We start from the raw sequence: 13,171 nt of genomic DNA on the forward strand, positions 1-13,171 counted from the left end.
CTGATACCAGTTTCGACGTGGACATCCTTAAAGACATCAGTTTTATTTCTTGCCATTAGATCCAGTATATTTTTTATCATGAGTGGGGTTCCTAGCTATCTGTTCTACATAGTTTTCAGATGAGTCATTTAGTACTGTTTCATAGTATACCTTATCACCACTAACAAAACTGTAATTTTCCCAACTGATTGTTGGATGTCCTGCATAGTACATTTATGAAGTGATGGAAAATGATGTTTGGAATAAGTGAGTTGGAAAATTTGGCATGAACAGCAGCTTTTGCTGCATAACACATGTTAAGATTACAAAAGAAACAAAGTACTTGAGAAAATAAGATGTACTAAAAAATGTATGGCTGCAATGCAACAGTAGATATTGTGGTGATAGAGGATGTGCCAAGAATATATTTGGTCTGATACTGCCTACTTGAAACACCCCCCCCCCCCCCCCCCAATCCTTCCTTCCCTCTGTCTCTCAACAACTACAGTTCAACTCTAAAAAAGGTGTGCCACATACAAGACACTGATTACCATTTGGTAGTTTTGTACAGCATGACTGGTCAATCTTTGCTGCTTTCTTTTTGCAAGTTTATCACTAATTAATGACATCTGGTTTTTATCACCTGTCTTGCTGATGCAATGGCCATGAGTTTATTCTCCAACTCCACAACAAATGTTGACTGACTTCTGAATCCAGCAAATATGACATTAGGAATTAAATGGAAGATAATAGTGTGCCACTCATACTTTAGGACTTGCAGGAAGTAGCCAATGGAAAGCAATATTTTATGTATACTTTAGATTTTGTGCATAGTGTATTAAGAATATTTTTTACCTATTCAGTTCAGAAGTTGATATTTATACTTTGATCTGGAAGGTCTACGGAATATTCTGTGCTATGGCAGTAACATCGTTGACAATAAAAATTTAAACACCAACATGTGTTCAGCTTAACTGTAGGAATAAAATTGCTAGAAACACATTTTTCACTTTCACAAGTGGTATCATTTGCCAATAGTACCAATAGTGTGTGTATCAGGCTACGTATTCAGGATGTCTAAATACAGAATACCAATTCTAACTTCTACTTTGGTGTTCAGGTAACTGTATGAAATTTAAGTCTTATTAGTGATATATAGGGTACAATTACGAACCATTTATATGCCAGAAACATTTTATTTACCATAAACAAAGCAACTATTTCAGACTGTAACAAAACTCTGTAAATCTATATACTGTAGTTAACAGTTTATATAAGTAGCACATAAAATAGTCTTATAAAAGAGATAGGTTCTCTTCTTGATCATCATCATTGTCATATGCAGTTAAATCTCTTTATTGTTTTTACCACAAAATATACAAATGGAAGAGGAAAACTTTCTTCTCTTACACAAACATCATTTGAACACACTATTCCATACAGTAAGAAGAATTTTGTTGTAACAGCCTAACCTTACAGAGTTTGTTTCACTATAAATTCCCCTCAAGACCATAAATGCAGTACAACAAAATAATTACTGATGACACTCATTGCTCACTAGTATTGAATCAGAAATCCTGTATTTGGGATCTCTTAGGTCGAGCAATACAAATCACTGTACAAAATAAATGGGAAAACATTAACGATGGAAACCAGGGAGGAAGACACAACACTTATTTAGTAATTGACAAGCTGTTTCTACTGTCAATAGCTACTGAGGTCAGCCCTCAATTTAGACTGACATACTGTGGGAACATGAATGGGGATTGGATGCAGGTTGATAACAGAAGAAAAGGAGCAGTATGAAAAGAAAATAGTACTTGTACTTGTTGCAATCACTAGTATACAGCCCAAATAAGACACACACATGCTGCAAAATAAGTATGATACACTTGGTGTCAGTTTCCCAATTGAGCTTGCCAAGCAGGACAATGTATTTATAACAAATCAATCACAGAAGAGTTGATGTTGCATTGAGATGTTTCATATGGAATTCAATGTGTCTACCAATGAAAGAAGCAATGAAGTAATAACTATGATCATAACCATCACACATTTGGAGCACTACAGGTGTGTGTGATTCCTGACAAGCAGCAACAAAATTTTCAGGCAGCAGCTGTTTTTCTTTCAGGAACTGGTCCTCCACACCCTACCAAAACAAAACAGAAATAGTTAATTGCTACTACTGCCAACCAAGAGCAAAATAAGGTTTTCAAATTTACACATGCCAAAATAACAGACAAAAATATCTACATGTACTGACCTGGTCAATTAGAATGTCAAGGGGTGGTCCATCATAGTTTTTGACTAGCTCAGTTGCATCCCATCTTTGCCACTCAAGAATGTTACCCACTCCCAAATAGCCGGTGAATGCTTTCTTTCCCCAGGGACAATTTATTGGGTTGCAAATGGGTGCAAATGCCGATACAGAGCGGTATTTACCAGGATTCTTCAGGGCACAAATCAGTGCCCCATGACCACCCATGCTGCAAAGTAAAAATGAGTGTGTCGTGTAAATTATGTTCAGAATATATTTAACAAAATGTCAGCTGATTATTTTATTCCCCCAAAAAGTTTCTCCTACTATTACCAGTTTCGTTTTATGCTTTGTTACTAGAGCTCATGGCCATCACACTTATTAATGACTAACCACTGTTCAGTTTTAACCGAAGAAAAAAGATATAGAAACTTTATTTTTTGTCAGTGACTATTAGTCAGCTGCAAGACTTTGTATCAAAGCTACTGTAGATTTCAAAATATTTTAAATTACATTCCTTCTTACAGCTCAACATAGATATAAAGTCTGCATTATCTTTACTGCAAAGGCTTATTATACTTTGGCTAAAGTTAATACAGGAGAATATGCAGGTAACACAATCTCCATTATCAGAAGTGTGAACACATTTTGTATATCTTCGACTTTTGCTCTTCACAAAACAGACAACACTATTACAATTCTTTGATGATTTTGTGATCAGACTGTTAAGAAAAAAGTTACACTACTGTGAGCCATCCAAACCTTCCCACAATAAATAAAAATTGTTCAGCATCAAAACTGACGGCAGACACAAAGCACACTACATTAATTAGTATCTGATGACTAATCTTCAACTACAAGTATTAAAGACAACAGTAAAAACCTCAATAACACAGCATCACTGCCCCACATGGATAATAATGTAACACTGGATAATTTTATGTTAAATCCATCAGCGATTTGTTTGTATTGTTCATTCCAACCTAAGCTCAACATGACAATAAAAGAATTGGTGTTAATAATCATCATTCTCAATATACAAGCACTATGTTAGCATTTTTCCACATTTTTCTGCTCTCCTCAACACAGCAATAAATGAACATGTGTTAATGTATAGTAATTCTCAAAATGTAAGTTCTTTCTTATTCAATAGTTTACCCCTTTTTCTGCTCTTGTGAACAATTACAGGGTACATAGCTGCAGTGTTATTCTTTTGAGTCGCTGCTGATCCATTAATCTATTTTTGTATGTAGACTTCTCTAGTACATCATCATATCCCTTCTCTGAATACATGTGAATCTCAATCACCAAAAACATAACTACATGTACTTCAAATATGACAATAGTTGCATTCTCACACACACACACACACGTGCGAGTGTGTGTTACATAATTCTGATGAAGGCCTGTTTGGCTGAAGCCAAAGGCTTTGTTTGACAGTCTTTTCGTTGTGCCTGTGCCTCAGCACCTGCGCTAGATGGTAATTACCAATCTACGCTTTTCATAATATGACAATATTATGAAATGGATAGTTGCTACTCACCATATAGCAGAGATCTTGATTCACAGACAAAAAGACCACTAAGCACATAAGTTTTTGGCCAAAAGACCTTCTTTTGGAATAGTCACAATATGACCATTGTCTGACCACAGACTGTGACGGGGAGGAGGGGTGTAAGGAAGAGGGATAGTAGTGTATGGGTGGCTGAAAGTAAATGGTGTGTGTGGGATCATACAGGGACAAGGTTACGACAGCTAGGTGCAGTCAGCAGGTTAGATTAAGGGTGGTGCCAGGTGGAAGAGGATAGGAGGAGTAAAACGATTGTGGGTGCATTTGTGGAATAGAAGGCTATGTAGTGCTGGGGTGGAACAGTAAAGGGGGTAGGTGGGTGAATGACAATGACTAACATAGGTTGAGGCCAGGAGGATTATGTGATTATAGGATACATTGCAGGGAGAGTTCTCACCTGTGGAAATCAGAAAAGCTGGTGTTGGTATGAAGGATCCAGATGGCATAGGCTGTTAAGCAGTCACTAAAATAAAAAGCATTGTGTTGGCTACAGTTTGTCGGTCGCTATGCAAACGGACAGGTAGCCTGTTGGTTATCATATCCACATAGAACAAAGCATAGTGGTTGCAGCTTAGCTTGTGGGTTACTACATGGGCATGACAAGCAACAATCTGACTGTCCACATGAATGGCCACCAACAAATCTTGGCCAAGAAACAAGTGGAACACCCAGTTGCTGAGCACACGGCTAAAAATTATGTTCCTCATTTTAATAACTGCTTCACAATTTGCACCATCTGGATCTTTCCTACCAACACTAGCTTTTCTGAATTGTGCAGATGGGAACTCTCCCTGCAATATATCTTATCTTCACATAACCCTCCTAGTCTCAATCTTTGTTAGTCATTGTCCTGCACTCACCAATCCTTCAGCACTACACAGCCTTCTATTCCCCAAGTCTGCTCAGAGTCTTTGTGTCTCTCCTTTTCCAGCCCCCCAGCCCTATATATATATTATTATATATTCCAAGACTTACCTCTTTTTTTAATATACTTTTTTTTAAATATATTTTTCCCATAGATTCCAAGACTTACCAAGCGGGAAAGTGCCGGTAGACAGGCACAATAAATAAAACACACAAACACACACAGAATTTCTAGCTTTTGCAACCAATGGTTGCTTCTTCAGGAAAGAGGGAAGGAGAGGGAAAGACAAAAGGATGTGGGGTTTAAAGGAGAGGGTAAGGAGTCATTCCAATCCTGGGAGCAGAAAGACTTACCTTAAGGGGAAAAAAAGGACACACACACACACACACACACACACACATACACACACACTCTCACACACACACACACTTGTAAAGGCAAAGAGTTCGGGCAGATATGTCAGTTGAGGCGGAAGTACAGAGGCATAGAAGTTGTTGAAAGACAGGGAGGTATGAGCGGTGGCAACTTGAAATTAGTGGAGGTTGAGGCCTGGCGGATATCGAGAAGAGAGGGTATACTGAAGGGCAGGTTCTCATCTCCGGAGTTCGGATAGGTTGGTGTTGGTGGGAAGTATCCAGATAACCCGGACGGTGTAACACTGTGACAAGATGTGCTGGCCGTGCACCAAGGCATGTTTAGCCACAGGGTGATCCTCATTACCAACAAACACTGTCTGCCTGTGTCCATTCATGCGAATGGACAGTTTGTTGCTGGTCATTCCCACATAGAAAGTGTCACAGTGTAGGCAGGTCAGTTGGTAAATCACGTGGGTGCTTTCACCCGTGGCTCTGCCTTTGATCGTGTACACCTTCCGGGTTACAGGACTGGAGTAGTTGGTGGTGGGAGGGTGCATAGGACAGGTTTTACACTGGGGGCGGTTACAAGGGTAGGAGCCAGAGGGTAGGGAAGGTGGTTTGGGGATTTCATAGGGATGAACCAAGAGGTTACGAAGGTTAGGTGGACGGCGGAAAGACACTCTTGGTGGAGTGGGGAGGATTTCATGAAGGATGGATCTCGTTTCGGGGCCGGATTTTAGGAAGTCGTATCCCTGCTGGAGAGCCACATTCAGAGTCTGATCCAGTCCCGGGAAGTATCCTGTCACAAGTGGGGCACTTTTAGGGTTCTTCTGTGAGAGGTTCTGGGTTTGAGGGGATGAGGAAGTGGCTCTGGTTATTTGCTTCTGTACAAGGTCGGGAGGGTAGTTGCGGGATGCGAAAAGCACAGATTTTTCTGAAAATTTGGTGTAAGAATGTACATAATGTATTAGGGTTAAAATGTTTCTTCTGGAGTTTGACCAAAATTATAATTAGGAGACCATTTTGAAATATGGGGCCCCTTCTACCTACAGGCGTTGAGAAACAAAGTGCCTTGTAAGTTTGTAACCACTATAACCTTTTTATTTATTAATCAATTTTATTCAATTTGGTGTCATTGGAAAGTAAAAGAATAGAGCTATAATATAAAAATGATTTAAGTGCTGTGTCTAAGCAACAAATGTTTGAAAATTTGTAATTAATGTTTATTTCTCACCTTTTTTTCTAAATTTAAGGTCTTTTACCCAGCAGATTCAAAAGTTTCACCATCTGAGTTTTTGTTTCAAATAATTCCTACTGTCATACTTTTCAACATAAAAAGAGTCAGAAGAGTGTTTGTCCTCTGTTGTTAGATCTTATACTTTTTCACTAGTGCTGTAATAATTATTGCTTCAAATAGCTAATCAACAACACATGAAACTAAAATGAAAAATTCAGTCTAGCAGCAACACAGGCTGTGTGTGTGTGTGTGTGTGTGTGTGTGTGTGTGTGTGTGTGTGTGTGCGTGCGTGCGCGTGCACTTTATGTATCTGAAGGACTTTTGTCGTCTTGATTTTGTGCTTCTTAAGTAAGTAGCCATTCTGTCTGGTAATTAGAGAACAAGAAAAAGTTTCAAACCATCCAATTCTTTTCTGCAACATACACAGTTGATTAAAAATCACAATGGAAGCAAATGTTCTTCAGGTTTTGTGTCAAAAGAAAAGTAGTAGCAGTGTAGAGCTTCATTTAATAGATATGTCCCTGAATTATTGAAGCTAAGAAGCACCTGTGAAAATATTGAGAATATTTGTTCTTCTCAGAAAAGGCTCCATTTGGGAACATTTGATGACAAAGAATTTGCTGTGGCCCTTTTAACAAGCATGGTAAAATGACTGCTAAGAAATCTTTGAAACACATTTCTTTCACCATGGCGAGGAAATATAAAACCCTTGTACTTATCCCAGTCACCAAGCTGTGCATAACATGCCACAAGGGCATTTTATCTCCTATGGGGTATAACCTTCAAGGAATGGATGAATGTGAAGCTGAATATCAAGAATATACAGCACAGCCATCTAAAGCTCTTCAAAAACTTAATGAAAGTTGTGAATTACTTGATATTTCCCCATTTAAGGTTACCAAGAGAGCACATGACAGGCATCTACATAAGACATTCGATCCAAGTCGTCTTGGCGCTTAGCTTTAAAATTCCAGCAAACAGTATCAGAAGTGCTACATGTTCCAGTGAAAAATGTGTCTGAAGAAACTGGCAGTGCTGAATGTACAGACTGTAATATTTTAATGCAAAAACTTAAACAGAAATTCAGCAGAAGTTCTGTTGAAGAAAGACTACAAATACTTACGCCAGCACCAGCTTCATGGGGTACAGGATAAAATGCAAATGTTTCTCAACACTACTGAATACATGGTAAAGAAATCGAGGGTACCGCTAAAAGAAGATGGTATTTTGCCAAAAGGGAGCTATAAAGTGGGACACAGAATAGGTAAGAATGTGGAAAAATATGTCTACAATTTTTACTGTGAAGATGATATAAGTTACATTTCTGCTTTTTTTTTTTTTTTAAGTCTGTCTGTCCCTTCAGAAAATGGCAAAAAGATTGTATAAAACAAAAGACTAATTGTACATAATCTTAAAGATGTATACTTGGCTTTCAGAGATTGGTTTTACTAAATTTTGTGAATTAGTCCAAAAGAATGTGTTACTGTAAGCAGTCATGGAATGCATAACATATGTGTATGCACGTATCACCAAAACGTGAAACTTGATGCATGCTGCACATGTGAAAGAACCGTATACTGAACTTCTACAAAAACTTGCATGCAATCTGACAAACAAGGAGTGCATGTTGCATCACTGTTCTCGGTGTCCTGATGAATATGAACTGCACAATTTTTTAATGAAGCTGGAGTCCTTACAAGATTGTGAAAATGTTTTATTCAAACAACTGATGCAAACTGATCGACTACAGTGGAGACACTAATGAATTTGTTGAGTATCTCAGGCAAAAACTTCAACTTAACACAACATCATTATGTATCAAATTCTAAGTCACTACTTCAAATCAAGCAAAGAAAACCTCCCTGATACTCCATGCATCATCATAGTGGATTTTGCCGAGAACTATACCTGTTTGCTTCAGGATGCTGAACATGAATTTCACTGGCAGAACATTCAAGTCACCCTTATCCTTTTGTTCTCTTTTTTAAACAGATGATTGCATTAAGTCAATGTTATTGTGTAGTATAAGTGGCTGTTTGCAGCATGATACAAACACATTCTATGTTTTCCGGAAAATTGCTCTCACCTATGTATTGGAACACCACACATTCTGCATGTTATGTACTTCAGTGATGGCAGTTCTGCACAATATAAAAACTTTAAGAATTTTTTTAAATTTGTGCCATCACAAGCAAGATCAAGGTGTAACTGCAGTGTGGGATTTTTTTGCCACTAGTCATGGCAAAAATGCATGTGATGGAGTTGGTGGTACTATTAAACATTTAGCAAGAAGAGCAAGTTTACGGTGTCCATATGACAGTGACATCTTAAGCCCAAAAGATGTTTACATTTGCCAAAACTCATATTCCAGAAATAGAAACCTTTTATGTTACAACAGAGGAGATAAAGTTCACAAACATGTTACAAAAAGGATTTGAGACTTGTTCTACCATTCCTGTGACAAGAGTGAATCATTTTTTCAAACCACCGAATGAAAACAAATTGCTGATAGAGGCAGTTTTTTGAATTCTGAGATGGTGAAAAACCGCTCTAACACAATTAAAGAAGAAAGATTTGTCGCAGCTATCTAAGATAACCAGTGGTGGCTTGGAAAAATTCTAGAGATAAGTGAAGAACACAGAGATACAAAAGTCAAGTTCATGAGCCCAAGTGGCCCTTCCTTAAGTTATTCATGGACACTTCACACTGATGTTTGCTGTATACCTTATGAAAACATTTTAATGACTCTGCCTGCTCCTAGTGCAAGCACAAGTACTGGTCATTTATATACTTTTGAATCAGACATACTATTGTCCATTGAAAACTTGTTTGGAAGAATGAATGCTTTTTAGAATTTTATGAATGTGTTTTATGAGAACTGATCATCGTTTGTGAAGAGTCACAAAATGAAATGTGTATATTATTATTTATGTTCTTTCTGTTTTAAATGATTAAACAGGTCAAAAACCCTTCTGATTTTTTTATGCTGAAATGTATAACAATAGGAATTCTTTGAGACAGAATTTACAATGGTGAAACTTGCAATTTTGATGAAGTTTGTAATTTTTTTTTAATGACTAATTACAGATTTGCACATATTTATATGCACAGTTGCAGCATTTTTATAGTTTAGTGATACAGTTGGTCCTTTCAGCTTTCTAATGATACCAAACTGAACTAAATTGATTTATAAATAAGGGAGTAGTTGTAGTTAAAAACTTTCAACCTACCTTTCATACTGACGCCAGATGGAGAAAATGCTAGACATTTCAAAATGGCCCCTGACTACAGGTTTGATCTAAGAAAAACCGAAAAAAAATTATTTTATCATTTTCTATTTATGTACTTTCTTACACCAAATTTTCACAAATATCTGTGACATGATGGCAACGAGATTTCTTTATTTTGGGCAATTTTAAATGAAGTGGGCAGTATGCTCCCACAAACAGCACTTCACTGTCTCCCACCTACCTCCTGCTCTCACTTTCCTTCCCTGCCTCCTCCTCACCCACACCACCCAGATTACTTCACCACCATGCACAGTACCTCACAATCTGGTCTCCACAGCCAGAGAGAATGGTCACGTGTGTGTGTGTGAGCTGCATTTATGCGAATATATATATGTGGGGGGGAGCGCATGTTTTGTCCATTTTCTTGAAGGCTTGAAAGCTCACGTGTTTAGTAGCCCTTCTATTGTGCCTCTCTATGACTCAACATCTCCACTATATGGTGACTATCAATACAACTTTTTCGTAATGTCATTATTCCATCTTGGATTTTCCACTGTTTGATTTTTTTATATTTCAAATATCTCTCTCTTGGGTTGCTTTTCTCTGTTATAAAGTGTTTCTTAAAATGTTGCTATATTCCTACATGCCTCAAGGTACCCTTTTTGATAATAGTATTCTGAGTGTTGAGTGTGTGAAGACGGTGCATTTTGAACACAGTAGAACAAACTGTCCGTGCCCGAGGTCAAACTTTTTTCATTTCAGTGACTAGCAAAGAAGGTTGTGAAGACTAACTCTGCTCACAGAATTCCAACACAGTTCACGATCTAAAGCAATGTCCTCAGAACAGATTACAGACCCTGCCTCTGAGCCAAGTGGATGATCTGAACCAGAGATTTCAAAGGTTCTGTGACCAGCTACGCTGCGACTTACTTGTCTTGTGCCATACAGCTGATAACTGTGGAATAATACTAAATGCATTATCTGAAAACTAATTACAAGAGATAGTTCAGAAGCCTACTCATGATGAAAAAATATTACAGCTAATGGCAAAAACAAACCTGACCTCTTTCATGATGTCCGTATTGAAATTAACTAGATAAAGAGGTGGTAGTATCATGTCTGACTGGAGAACTTGAAAATGTTAGTTCTGGGTGTGAACATGCAGAGGAACAGTGGCTCAAGTTTAAACATAGCAGACCAAGCACAGTAAGGATGACAGCAACCCTCCATACCATACATCAGCTGTAAAGAAACAGACTACTACACAATCGATATGAAACAAGGCATAAGGCTTCTGACAGAGAGCCAACTGACTGCACCATTAACCGAGACACATACTTCTCTCAGTACAAGCCACACTGGCATTATGGGTTGCACAAGAAATGGAACTCAATTTATAAGAGACATTTACTAAAGCCTTCTCTCTCACTGAAATCCTTACGATACATCTCGATTTGAGAAGCAACTTCTGAAAATGCTTAATGCTCACTGCTGCACAAAACTAGTTTATATAATATGGTGTATTTTCTGACTCTCCCCACAAACTCCTACAGCCAGATCCTGCCAAAATACGTTTTAAAACACTTGAAAAGAACTTCGAGCTGTAGAAAATGCAACACATAGCATTTTGTCATCTAGTATGAGTGAGTCAAACAGCAATGTTGGCTTTAAGACTAGTGGACTGAAATGAAACCTCTTAACTGATAACAATGACTGATGCAGGCCCATTTATTTTTGGTATTACAGCATTGTTGGGTACGTTATTGCAAACAGTTTCGAATCTGGGAAATGTGCACAGGAAGAAATCTACTTCTGCCTTAAATTCCTGTAGTCCTGATGTCTTCATCCAGCATTCTGTTAGGTCACAAACAAGTACTATGGGTAATATTCCAGATTCAGGCTTAGATCTTACAGTTGCATTATTCTTAAAAAAAAAAAAAAAAGGAAAAAGGCCTCACAGCTTCAATTCCACCAGTACCTCACCTCCTACATTCCAAACTTCACAGACGTTCTCCTGCGAAACTTGCAGAACCAGCTCTCCTGGATGAAAGGATATTGCAGAGACATGGCTGTTCCACACCCCGGGGGTGTTTCCAGTATGATGTTTTCACTCTGCATTGGAGTGTGCACCGATATGAAACTTCCTGGCACATTAAAACTTTGTGCCGGACTGAGACGAACTCAGGAGCTTTGCCTTTCGTGGGCACCAGGAAGTTTCATATCAGCGCACACATCACTACAGAGTGAAAATTTCATTCTGGAAACATCCCCCCGGCTGTGGCAAAGCCATGTCTCTGCACTCTTCTAGGAGTGCTAGTTCTTCCAGTTTCGCAGGAGAGCTTCTGTGAAGTTTGGAAGGTAGGAGATCAGGTACTGGCAGAACTGAAGTTGCAAGGATGGGGCACAAGTCATGCCTGGGTAGCTCAGAACTGGTAGAGCACTTGCCCACAAAGGCAAAGGTCCCGAGTTCGAGTCTCGGTCTGGCAGACAGTTTTAATCTGCCAGGAAGTTGATGAATCTGATCCTGAAAACAGAAGACATATGGTATCAGCCTATGGAGCATTCTCCCAAGAATGAAAATTGGAGCATGGCAGACCCCAGGGATCTATCACTGGACCTCTCCTGTTTCTTATTAATGTCAGTGATATATGCTGTAACAACCATGCTGATGACGCCACCCTTCTTTGTCAAAGAAAAAAATGCTGCACATGTTCTCCACCTGTATTGGGGAATTATTCAAAAGTGATTAGACAAAATAATGCTTTCATCTGTTATATATGTCTTCATTGTGAAAACTTTCCTTGCTATCACATAAAAAAATTGTAAAAACGTCCATGTATGTAATCTTGAGTATCTGTACAGTCATAACTGGTAAATGATGCAGATCTAGTAATAAAGCAATCAAAGAACATTATTTCCAAGGCTTACATCAAAAGGCATATTGTCAAATAGAACAAACACTCACTCACTCTCTCTCTCTCTCTCTCTCTCTCTCTCTCTCTCTCTCTCTCTCTCTCTCTCTCTCTCTCTCTTTACTGTCTGTGTCCAATTATTTAATGGTGTTTTTCAAGCACAGGGCATGTATGATATCTGGGAGTTCTCTTCCGAGATACATATAAAAGTCATCCGAGATACATATAAAAGTCATTGTGTTTAATTACCTGTGACCCATTATAGACACTTTATCTGCAAGCACAGGGAAGTTAGTATTTATTATATCTGGGAGTTCCTTTGTGACATACGAATACATTCGGTAGTGTTTTTGCCATGGATCCGTCACGGAGTCAACATAAAATCCAGCTCCACTACCAAAATCCCAACTGTCACCTTCACCGGGCAAATTCACTCCCCCTGTAATAAAATATTATGTGTCAGTCAACAATTATTTTACATAAAAGATGTTGTGCAGATCTGGAAGGCAGCTTACGAGGGCTAGTGTCTGGACAAACTATTATTACTCCATGTGCAGCTGCGTATCTCTGAGCACCGGCCTTCTGAATGAAGTTCTGCTCCGTACAGGTCAGACCAGATAACCAATATATGACTGGCAGGCTACGTTCTTCCGATTGCGGTGGTAGGTAAACAGCAAAGTTCATTTGACATCGCAGCTCGGAACTATCACATAAAATCACAGTGATCAAACAAGATAAATATTACGCATGCCACTCGCTTAAATA

At 38.5% G+C, this 13,171-nt stretch overlaps 1 protein-coding gene across 3 annotated transcripts in view; it reads right to left on the reverse strand.

The window, feature by feature from the left end:
• Positions 1 to 1,155: 1,155 nt before the first annotated feature.
• LOC126336851 (S-formylglutathione hydrolase) overlaps positions 1,156 to 13,171 on the reverse strand; it is a 49,020-nt gene continuing 37,004 nt past the window's right edge. For all 3 annotated transcript variants that reach the window (XM_050000942.1, XM_050000943.1, XM_050000944.1), the window contains exons 3-6: positions 12,922 to 13,109; positions 12,656 to 12,845; positions 2,243 to 2,465; positions 1,156 to 2,128 (exon numbers count right to left, since the gene is read on the reverse strand). In XM_050000942.1, the coding sequence (XP_049856899.1) occupies positions 1,931 to 2,128; positions 2,243 to 2,465; positions 12,656 to 12,845; positions 12,922 to 13,109 (799 nt within the window). In that variant the 3' untranslated portion in view covers positions 1,156 to 1,930. The remainder of the gene's footprint in view (positions 2,129 to 2,242; positions 2,466 to 12,655; positions 12,846 to 12,921; positions 13,110 to 13,171) is intronic.

This window comes from Schistocerca gregaria, chromosome 2 (assembly GCF_023897955.1).
Source record: "Schistocerca gregaria isolate iqSchGreg1 chromosome 2, iqSchGreg1.2, whole genome shotgun sequence".
In the NCBI taxonomy this organism is placed as follows: Eukaryota; Metazoa; Arthropoda; class Insecta; order Orthoptera; family Acrididae; genus Schistocerca; species Schistocerca gregaria.